The sequence below is a fragment of the Daucus carota genome, chromosome 3, assembly GCF_001625215.2.
Source record: "Daucus carota subsp. sativus chromosome 3, DH1 v3.0, whole genome shotgun sequence".
In the NCBI taxonomy this organism is placed as follows: Eukaryota; Viridiplantae; Streptophyta; class Magnoliopsida; order Apiales; family Apiaceae; genus Daucus; species Daucus carota.
The window spans coordinates 50510087-50520020 of record NC_030383.2 but is presented as its reverse complement, the minus strand read 5'-3'; the positions used below and the strand labels follow the sequence as shown (position 1 = coordinate 50520020).

At 33.6% G+C, this 9934-nt stretch overlaps 2 protein-coding genes across 3 annotated transcripts; one reads left to right on the top strand and one right to left on the bottom strand.

Annotated features, from left to right (window-relative positions):
• The first annotated feature begins 644 nt into the window (after positions 1 to 644).
• On the top strand, positions 645 to 1320 carry LOC135151565 (secreted RxLR effector protein 161-like). Its single transcript, XM_064090105.1, has 2 exons — positions 645 to 876; positions 941 to 1320. The coding sequence occupies exons 1-2, from the start codon at positions 645 to 647 to the stop codon at positions 1318 to 1320; spliced, it is 612 nt and encodes a 203-aa protein (XP_063946175.1).
• A 2032-nt stretch (positions 1321 to 3352) lies between these two features.
• On the bottom strand, positions 3353 to 9654 carry LOC108210392 (serine--tRNA ligase). 2 transcript variants are annotated; one of them, XM_017381652.2, is made up of 10 exons: positions 9529 to 9654; positions 9201 to 9351; positions 9047 to 9117; positions 8557 to 8718; positions 8380 to 8485; positions 6498 to 6691; positions 5093 to 5196; positions 4734 to 4917; positions 4393 to 4572; positions 3353 to 3778 (listed from the first exon to the last, which is right to left on the bottom strand). In XM_017381652.2, exons 2-10 carry the CDS (start codon positions 9331 to 9333, stop codon positions 3578 to 3580), a joined length of 1335 nt encoding a protein of 444 aa, XP_017237141.1. In that variant the 5' UTR covers positions 9334 to 9351; positions 9529 to 9654; the 3' UTR covers positions 3353 to 3577. The 2 variants fall into 2 exon arrangements, with proteins under 2 accessions (XP_017237141.1, XP_063945364.1); XM_064089294.1 differs by having other exon boundaries at positions 9201 to 9310; positions 9529 to 9650.
• Between the last annotated feature and the right edge of the window lie 280 nt (positions 9655 to 9934).

Here is a 9934-nt window from a genome sequence, read left to right as displayed (position 1 = left end):
TGCGTAAAAGAAATGAGAAAAATGAAATTGTGAGATACAAGGCACGCCTTGTTGCTCAAGGCTTCTCAAAAAGACCTGAAATCGATTACGAAAAAACTTATTCCCCAGTAATGGATGCAACAACATTCAGATTTTTAATAAGTTTATCAATTCTAAAAGGGCTCCGAATGAATTTAATGGATGTTGTTACTGCCTACTTGTATGGGTCACTCGATAATGACATTTACATGAAAATCCCTGATGGATTAAAAATGCCTGAAACATATAGTTCAAGATCCCGAGAAATTTACTCAATTAAATTACAGAGATCATTGTACGGATTGAAACAATCGGGTCGTATGTGGTACAAGCGTCTCTGTGAATATCTTTTGGAAGATGGATATATTAATAATGTAATATGTCCATGTGTTTTTATTAAAAGGACAGAATTGGGGTTTACTATCATTGCAGTATGTGTTGATGATTTAAATATCATTGGAACCCCAGATGAACTTCATGAGACGATTTGATATTTGAAAAGAGAGTTTGAAATGAAGGACTTGGGTAAAACTAAACTCTGCCTTGGTTTTCAAGTTGAACATTTATCAACAGGAATCTTTGTCCACCAGTCTTCATATATTGAAAATATTCTTAAACGGTTTATTATGGATAAGGCATATCCTGTGAGTACACCCATGGTTGTACGATCATTAGAAAACAATAAGGATTCATCCCGCCCAAGAGAAAAGGGAGAAAAACTTTTTGGTCCTAAAGTACCATATCTTAGTGCCATTGGTGCACTAATGTATCTTGCGGATTGTACACGTCCTGATATTGCATTTTATGTTAACCTTTTGGCAAGACATAGTTCTGCTCCAACTCGAAGACATTGGCCTGGTGTGAAACAAAATATTTAGATGTCTTTGGAGAACAATGGATATGGGTTTATTTTATTCTAAAGACTCAAAAGTGGAATTAGTTGGTTATGCAAATGTTGGATATCGGTCTGATCCCCACAAATGTAGATCTCAAACAGGTTATGTATTCACATATGGTGATACCGCAATATCTTGGCGGTCTACAAAGCAGACTCTTGCAGCAACCTCTTCGAATCATGCTGAGTTATTGGCACTACATGAAACTAGTCGAGAATGCGTGTGGCTAAGAACATTGGTCCATCATATTCGAGAATCATGTGGTCTTTCAGTTAATAAAGAAACTCCTACTATTCTCTTCGAGGATAATGAAGCATGTATCACTCAGACCAAGGAAGGCTACATTAAAGGTGATCGGACAAAGCACATTGACCAAAAAAATTTCTTCACTTATGAGCTTCAATAGAGAAGGGAAATTGATGTTTGTCAGATTCGCTCATGTGAGAATCCAACAAATTTATTCACAAAGGCGCTTTTTACAACTCCTTTTGAGAAATTAGTACACAATATTGGAATGCGCAAATTTCGAGATATATGTTAGTAGTTATTATTGTTCAAATGCGGGGGAGTCATGGTATTTTACTTTTTATACAACACATGTACTCTTTTTCCTTAACTAGGGTTTTTCCCACTGGGTTTTTCCTAGTAAGGTTTTAACGAGGCATGTTGTTGGTGCGAGTAATCCAAGGGGGAGTGTTATATATTAAGTGTATGACTCTTCGCCTTTTAGATTTCACCATTATTACCCATACCTTTTGGCATTTCATCTACTTGTAACTCACAAAGTTTCAGCCTATATAAACCTTGTAAACTTGTGCTTAGTGATATGAATAAAAGATGATCTCCCTCTCTATTATATAGCTCTTCTCAAGTGTTATATTATTTATATCAAAAAAAATATATTTTTTGAAGCAATAGAATTTACTATAAAAGCATATTTTCAGAAGAATATTAATACCCCTGTACAAATATAATTTATTCTTAAAATGTATATAATTTATTCTTAAAATGTATATTTTCTAATTTATATTCTTAAAATGTATATTTTTTTTTGAATTTTTTTTTGATTTTTTTTTTTGACTAGTTAGGGAGAGACTAGTTTTATATACACTTTTTATATTGGGTACCCACTAGTTTGATGTTTAGATTAGTCAAAATATGATAAATTAAGTAAGTTCTCACGGTTCTCATTTTAAGAAGTTCTCACTGGAGTAACACTCTATATATATATATATATATATATATATATATATATATATATATATATATATTGTCAGTGTCTACATGCTCGTAGATGAGTTGTATCATAGATACGATAGCCGCATCAGGGATTCTTTTCATGCAATAAAGTTTATCATCTAACCGAAAGATATGCAAAGATATCTCCGGACGTTTAGACAATAAGACTTTAACGTCTGAATAAAAAACCCACAAAATCTCTTTCCATGATCCTGATAATCAAAGCAAGCAAAACGAAACATAAGAATAATAAAGTAAGTAAAAAAAGAGTATATTATGGGGGAAAAAAATATATCCAAATATGACATAATTCCTGAAAAAAACAAAATATCTTATTCAACAATAAAAATATTAGAACTTATAAAAAATGAGACAATTATGAAGAAAATATAATGTCTAACCAAAGCGAGAACTTTGGTTACACACACAGATAATAAAAAATTCATAATTCATACTAATGTTTTCTTGAGAAACCAAATAACATTTACAAAAAAATTTTAGGGGAGTGTTTGGTTCATGATTAATGAACCCGGTTAATGGGAATCGGAACCTTAATCCCATAACAAGTGTTTGGATTAGTTATTTGGTGCCATGGAATGAGAACCCCAATCCTTTTAGGTAGTTAAATCATACCCTTCCCACCCCTTGGGTTACCATACCATTCCCATTCCCATACCATCCATTCTCATTCCCGATTCTCATTCTCAACCTTAATCCAAACGCCCCCTTATATTATTTAATGGAATATTTGCTAAAGAGATTATAATAGAAATTAGCACAGGAACAACTACGAGTTTAATACATATAACTGAAGTTGACAAAGATAAATGTGAAGACATAGAACCACAAATAATTAATGAACCAAATAATTCAAGGAATCAATTCTTTTAGTAATCAGAAGTGCTTAAAGGGGTATCCAAATTGTTTCAGTAGAATTATTGTATCTTCATTTTCATTTTCGGTAAATTTAAGGAATCAATTCTTTTAGTAATGAGATAGAGTGAACCTTCCCTCCCCACCCCACAGACTGAAAAAAGTGAGTTGTGAAACCATACTTCCTACCACTAACACAGGTCACTAGAACAGTGTTCTGCTCTGTAAAATTCAATAAGATCCTCTTACGAGTACTCATAAACGGCTGTATTTGTTCCCCAACAAGGTGACAAGTCAGGCAATGGTCTTCTTTGAAAGATGAGATATCATCTAAGTAAAGATCATCATCTTCGATATGTATCCAATTATCAATACAAGTTTAATATCCTTTTCCCAGCAATTGATTCTTAATGCACTATCTAAACAGACTGAAAGGGCGCTTGAGATCAATATTATCTAAGCAAACAAAAAAGTTTTATCCAAATTATATCCCTTTCGATGATCCCTTTCAATCTTCATGGGAATTAATCATGGTTATTAATAAGATATAATCAAGACTTTGATTTCTTCCCTTTTGCTTCCTTGGCCAAGAAAGGCATGAAGGATTTGCCACCCATGTATGGTCGCAGAACCTCTGGTACTTCCACTCCATCATCTCGTTGGTAGTTCTCGAGAATGCAACATATTGTCCTTTCTGTTGCTGTAAGGGTTGAATTCAACATATGAACGTACTGTTTTGTCTGATCATTGCTCTGCCAATAAAGGGAAAAGGTGTTTTAGTAAAAGCCACAGCTATACAGAAGTGAGGCATATAAAGGGTACCCTCACACAATACATTTATCGCATTACAATCCACAAGTTTAGAAGGTACAGGTGATCTTAAAAGTTTTGACCAGAAAAGTGTATAGTAAATAAGCAGACAAAACACTGTCATTGGGTTCAAAATTAGACTTCATGCAAAAATTCCTGATCAAGGAATAAACCAAAACAAAAAAGTGAGATGTTTCTCGATTGCCACCTAAAGTGCACTATGCTCCACTTCAACAAATGAACGCAAAGCTTGTTGCAATTATTTCCTAAAATCTCATCTTAGCAGCATATGAGCAGTAAAATGACACAACTTTACAGCCTTCTTTGAAAGAACTCATGTGCTGCTTTGCATACATGAGCTTCATTGCGTACTAATTATTATAATTTCGAGCCAGTGACCAAACGCAAAGGAACGAATTTATGTTTGAATTATGTTGTTCATACTAATTCCTTGACCTTTAGGTTTATGGTAAGCCTAGTCTTTTAGACTTTTACCCAATATATATATATAGAATACAAATCATCCTTGTAAAAAAACAAGATAAAGAAAATCTACCTTCTTTTGCCCAAATCGGATTTCCAATTTTCTGGACTGGTAGTCGGTACAATTTGAACATGAGACAAGCTCCCTATAAGTCTGGGATGCTGGAAACCATGCTTCCAAATCATATTTTTTTGCTGCTGCGTCGTTTAAAGCACCACTGACAATTGCCACTATGTGGTAGGGAATTTTTAGCTGTGACACAGAACTCAATGATTTTTTTTTGGAAACCAGTGTAACTTGGCATTGCTAAAATCAGTACGACTCAGTCGACAAAATCAAAACAGAAAAGAAATCAAAGAAGAAAAACGCAAATAAATAATTTAACTAGTACAAGAACAAGTAAACAAATATACCGTCTGGTAGAACTCTTCAGAGTTTTTGATCATTTCGTCGAACATGTCCCAGGAATCATTTCCCTTTGGACTAGTAACACAGAACTGTTCCACTTTCTCAAACTGATGAACTCGGAAAATACCAAGAGTATCTCGACCATGTGAACCAGCTTCTTTACGGAAGCAAGAGGAATATCCAGCATATCTGACAAAATTAGTCAATGTGACAATTTAAGCACTATGAACTTCCCGACTTTCAACAAGGAAAAAGAAGGGTGTGAGTGAGTGCATCTGGAGAGGATATGAGTTGATGGAGGGGGGGTTGCAAAGGCTGTATTGTATTGTCTGTGTCCAAAGAATCTATTCCTGTCTAATTTTACCTTATTGGAAGCTGAGAAGGATGAATCCAATCATCTATATGATAAGCACAAAGTGGCTGCTCAGCTGTAGCAATTAGATACTTATCATCTCCTTCACCACTAACCTGTAATAAACCGAAAAACAGGCGTGTATAATGAACTTGTACAGTTGATCATGCTTAGGAATAAAAAATGCCAATCACATTGGTCCATCTTAAAATAATAGGTTACCTATACAGTAACAGTTACTGTATGGTCATCAACTATTTGCAGAAGATGTTCATTCCATTTTCTTTCAACTGTATATTAGAAACCTTTCACATGATAATGTATCACAGAGGAGGCTCTGTGCATAATGTTTTATAGTGATTTCCTGTCATAAACTAAAAGGCTAAAACTATTGAGTTACCCTTTAATACTGGTTACTGGTACATACATATGTTAGCATGCATTCCACATGTTTTTATCTGGTAATTATCAGTCTATCAAAACTTTTACAAATTGTACAAGCTAACAACTATTTTAAAAATTATACAAGCAATGAACATTTTTAAAAATTTACCAGTGTTGTCAAAAGCGTTATCTGCACCAAAGCGCAAAATTATTGACAGATGACACTGATCGTATAGTAACATTAATAGTTTAATTGTATGCATTTAACAAACACTTATGAGCAAAGTAGACTTTTCCTGAGGATAAGATCATTCTCAAGAACAGCTTACTATCTTATATATAAACTTAAGTTCCACTTTAAAATTTAATTTTAATCTACACTTAACAAGTAATGGTGTCGCTGCGTGTTCCTCAAAGTTACTATCTAATAAACTTTGTAATGACTGTATGACCAATTCCATGTGACGGAGTCAGACATTGCTGAGTAAAACGCTGATGACAGGCGCAGCAGGTAAAGAACACAACCGTTACCTGAACTCCATGTCCAAACCTTTTATTACGTATATAAGTATTAGACAGTTTATGTTTCTGCTTAGTGAAATGACTGACGCTAATGAGGCACAGGTGGTAAAAAACACAACTTTAACTTGAACTCCATGTCCAAACCTAGTATAGATGGCTTATCATGTTATTGGACTTCAGGTTAGCCCACAGATTTAGGGCTTTGCTTTATCATTATGTTTCTGGCCTTGGTGTTACGGCCGATATCTCATTATATACACTTAACAGAATACACTTAATATATAGATGTATTACTATATACATATTATCAGTATCAGTATATATATACTATTTGTATTACATATTAATGGTTAGATGTAATACTGTATACAAATTATCTGTATAGGATTTAGTTAGTGTTATTACATGGGGGTGCTACCAGTTGCCACAATATTAAACACACTAGTAGAGGGTAAGATTAAGTAAACAATAAAAATACTTCTTGATTTATAGAAGAAAGTAGAAACATTACCTTGTAAAGCTCTTCATCGAATTGTGCTAATTGAGCACACTTGGCCATAATATCTTTTCTCATGAAGAAAGGAGGCTGCAAGGGGGTGTAAGCCCTCTTCTCCAAAAAATCAAGAGCGAAACAAATCAGAGCTTGGTTAAGGCGTACACCGTCTCCTTTTAGATAATAACCTCTACCTCCGGCTACATTTGCCCCTGAGAATTTCAAAAATATATAATTTGGAGCCTAATTATAGTAAAAGGTTTCTGATACTCACTTGAATCAAATGGGATTCATGACACCACCATAAATCATTGTTTATAAAATCACTAATGCTTAAGCACTTGCATATTAGACAGTTACATGATTTACCCTCTACTTGGACATGTATTGGTTTAAAAAATATAGAAAGCATAAGCATTTAATCCAACAAAAGGTAGAGTCATGTCCTAGCTTTTCCACTCAACAAATTTGTACAATTATCTTATAAACCAGTTTGACTTCCTAATAGATGAGAAGCTCAATTAAAGCATGTCCAACAATAAAAAGTTTGTATATATAGCCACAAAATAAGTTCGATATACCTTAAGGTTATCGTGGCACCAAAAAAACCAATAATGTCTTGTCTAAATTAATATAAAACACTTTATTTTAGCTAATATCATGGCCCACCACAATCAAGTTACATTAAATATTTTATGTTTTCCACATGTTTATAAAATTGACTATATAATAAAAATATTACGACAGACAAATGCAGGAACATCATAATTAAGTTTGTTGACCCATATAATCTTTCATAATATAGAGCATTCAAAATGGTTATTATAACATTTGACAAAATCTAATAAGGAAATGTAAAGTGTTATTTCTATTGTAAAAAATCTCTCCCTCGTTTTGTTGTCAATCAAAGCATTGTAGATATCTCATCTCGCATGTCTATATTCTATTTCAACAAAAAAAAGTCACATACCTCCAAAAGTAAATATAAAAATCTAAGTTTAGTTTCCGCAGAGCTCAAGTCACAAATTTTTGTTCGAGTTTCCCAAGTTGCCAATATTCGGCTTCGCTCATATTTACAGAAGCGCATCACATGAGGTTCAAGTTCACAGATCCAGAATTTGGCAACCAGTAGAAAGACACAATAATAATTATAGATTTTTGGCAGTTCAGATGTCAATTGTAATGGCATGATGTCTTCGAAGACGGAACATATTATGTTAGAAGTTTAGCAGTGGCAAATTTATTCAGACTACTCAATTGCTATGACTGAAATCACGTCATATTAAATCATTTAATTGATATACTACAAATGTATAAAGACAAAGTAAAACTAAAGTTCAATGCCAAATGTGGTGAATAAAATTAAAATGGTACAGCATTCAATGAACTACTATCGACTCACATTTTACTATATCATGTTAGCAGTTTTTGTTGCTCCAGGTAAAATATGTTTGTGGACTAGCAACTATGAGCGTAGTGAAATATATCGACATCAATAGTGCTACTAGTCTGACATTCGATTTTATAGACTTGTCTCAAATTTTCAATAGTGAATAAAAAAAGTGGCAGGGATTCAGTGACAGCTGATTACGATGATACACATTGTGTACAGCATAATGCATATGCTACTAATAATAAGAACATACTGGAACTGGAGTTTACCAGCCCTCTAATAAGTTTGACTAAGGACGTCAGGTTGTGGCATAACGCCATTCGAAAGGAACTCCCCTATCCTATGTTACCTTTGCACAACGTTGTTTAAAGTAAAAGATCACAAACAATTAAAACTATCAAAACAAAACAGATATGCTACTAGTGGCATTCAGACACCTCCTATAGTTCAATAGAGATTGTATCCTTTTAAATGTAAGATAAACAGATTAATTGTCAACCTCAGTACCTCTTTTCAGTTCCGCAATTCCTAGAAGCTCGACAAGGTCAACATGACTTTTTAGCTTTTGATCTGAGCGCTTCTCACCCCACGATCGGATTATAGCATTATCATCCTATATCATTGCACAATATTAAAAAAATATTCATAGAATCTTATAAATTACAGTGTAGAGAATCTACAGACCTCGTTGTTGCTAATTGGGACTGTATCATGCACAAGGTTGCCAATTGTCTCCAGTTTTGAATACAGGGCTTTGCGGGCAACTTCAACTTCTTCCACTTTCTTTGCAGTCGAATCCTTGTTTTCCTCGGTGCTTTTAATCATTTGACTTGCATCCTCACCAGCCTTTTTTGAGTTAATTTCAAAGTTCAGCAACAGATAATAGCAAGATGATTAACAATTAAAAAATTCAAATACCACAAAAGATCAAATATAGGATGAAATGAGGTCCGAGACAAATTACACATTCATAAGAAGAACTCAATTAGAAGCAACTTAAAATCTCAAATTCCACATATAAAACTGCCAAGACTAAACAAATATTTAAAAGGAACAATGCCACTATATACTCTGTTCCAACTACTTGGGTTATTATATTATAATTACATAACAAAGACATTCTTACTCGATGAAAAATGACAAGAATGCTAAACACAATTGTAATTAAACTCACAATTTTGAGTTTAGCGACTTCCTTATTGATCTTATTAAAATCCTTGCGCAAATTATCCAGCTCATATTGACCTACACATTTATATAAAAAACCATATAAAAACCCCAACTTGAAAACAATTGATAAAATGAGCTAAAAAGAATTAAGAAATTACGCAATCGGCACTCCTGGTCGAGTGCAATGACCTCATCAACCACCGCGGGATCCTTAAACCTCCTACGCAGCGATTCCCTGATTCTTTCGGGGGCGCCTCCTTTATCTTCCCTGAAGAGATTAATGTCCAACATCTCTTTTATACAACTTCACTACATATACAATTAAATCACTATGTTTAGCTATTGATATGATACAATAATAAATATCAAATTCAGTTCAAGAACTAACAAAAACAGATCGAATCACAGATTTACACACACTAAACTTAATACAAACATGAGAAATCAAAAAATGCATAGGATTGATTGATGGATGAAAGTAAGTACCTGAGGAGCGGTGGCTGCAGAGGAAAAACACTGACAACAAGATTAGGGGATTAGGGCTTTAGGATTTTTCACGTACTATAATATATACTTTGTGTGTGTTTGACGCTAACATGTTGGAGACTATTCACAACACAAGTATTAATTAATTTTTCACAAACAAAATTTTATATTTTTTTACAAGAGCTCTACCAACACACCAACACCTTGTTGGCAGAATTCCGATATTTTGTAGGGAAAAAAAAATTTCAAGAAACTAATTAGCATTAGTGCACTTTAAAAATTATTTTTATTAGTTACTACTAGTTGAGAAGCCGCGCGTTGCGGCGGCCTATAAAACATACTTATATTAATGATTCAAAATTAGTATTTGTAAGATAAAATAAATGTGTGGCAATTTATAAAAATT

Coding starts and splice junctions, on each gene's coding strand:
- LOC135151565 (XM_064090105.1), top strand. CDS start 645: ATGGATAAGGCATATCCTGTGAGTACACCCATGGTTGTACGATCATTA. Junction 877..940: donor AACTCGAAGACATTGGCCTG/GTGTGAAACAAA, acceptor TTTATTCTAAAG/ACTCAAAAGTGGAATTAGTT.
- LOC108210392 (XM_017381652.2), bottom strand. CDS start 9,333: ATGTTGGACATTAATCTCTTCAGGGAAGATAAAGGAGGCGCCCCCGAA. Junction 8,719..9,046: donor AAGTCGCTAAACTCAAAATT/GTGAGTTTAATT, acceptor AACTCAAAAAAG/GCTGGTGAGGATGCAAGTCA. Junction 4,573..4,733: donor CTGAAGAGTTCTACCAGACG/GTATATTTGTTT, acceptor TCTGTGTCACAG/CTAAAAATTCCCTACCACAT.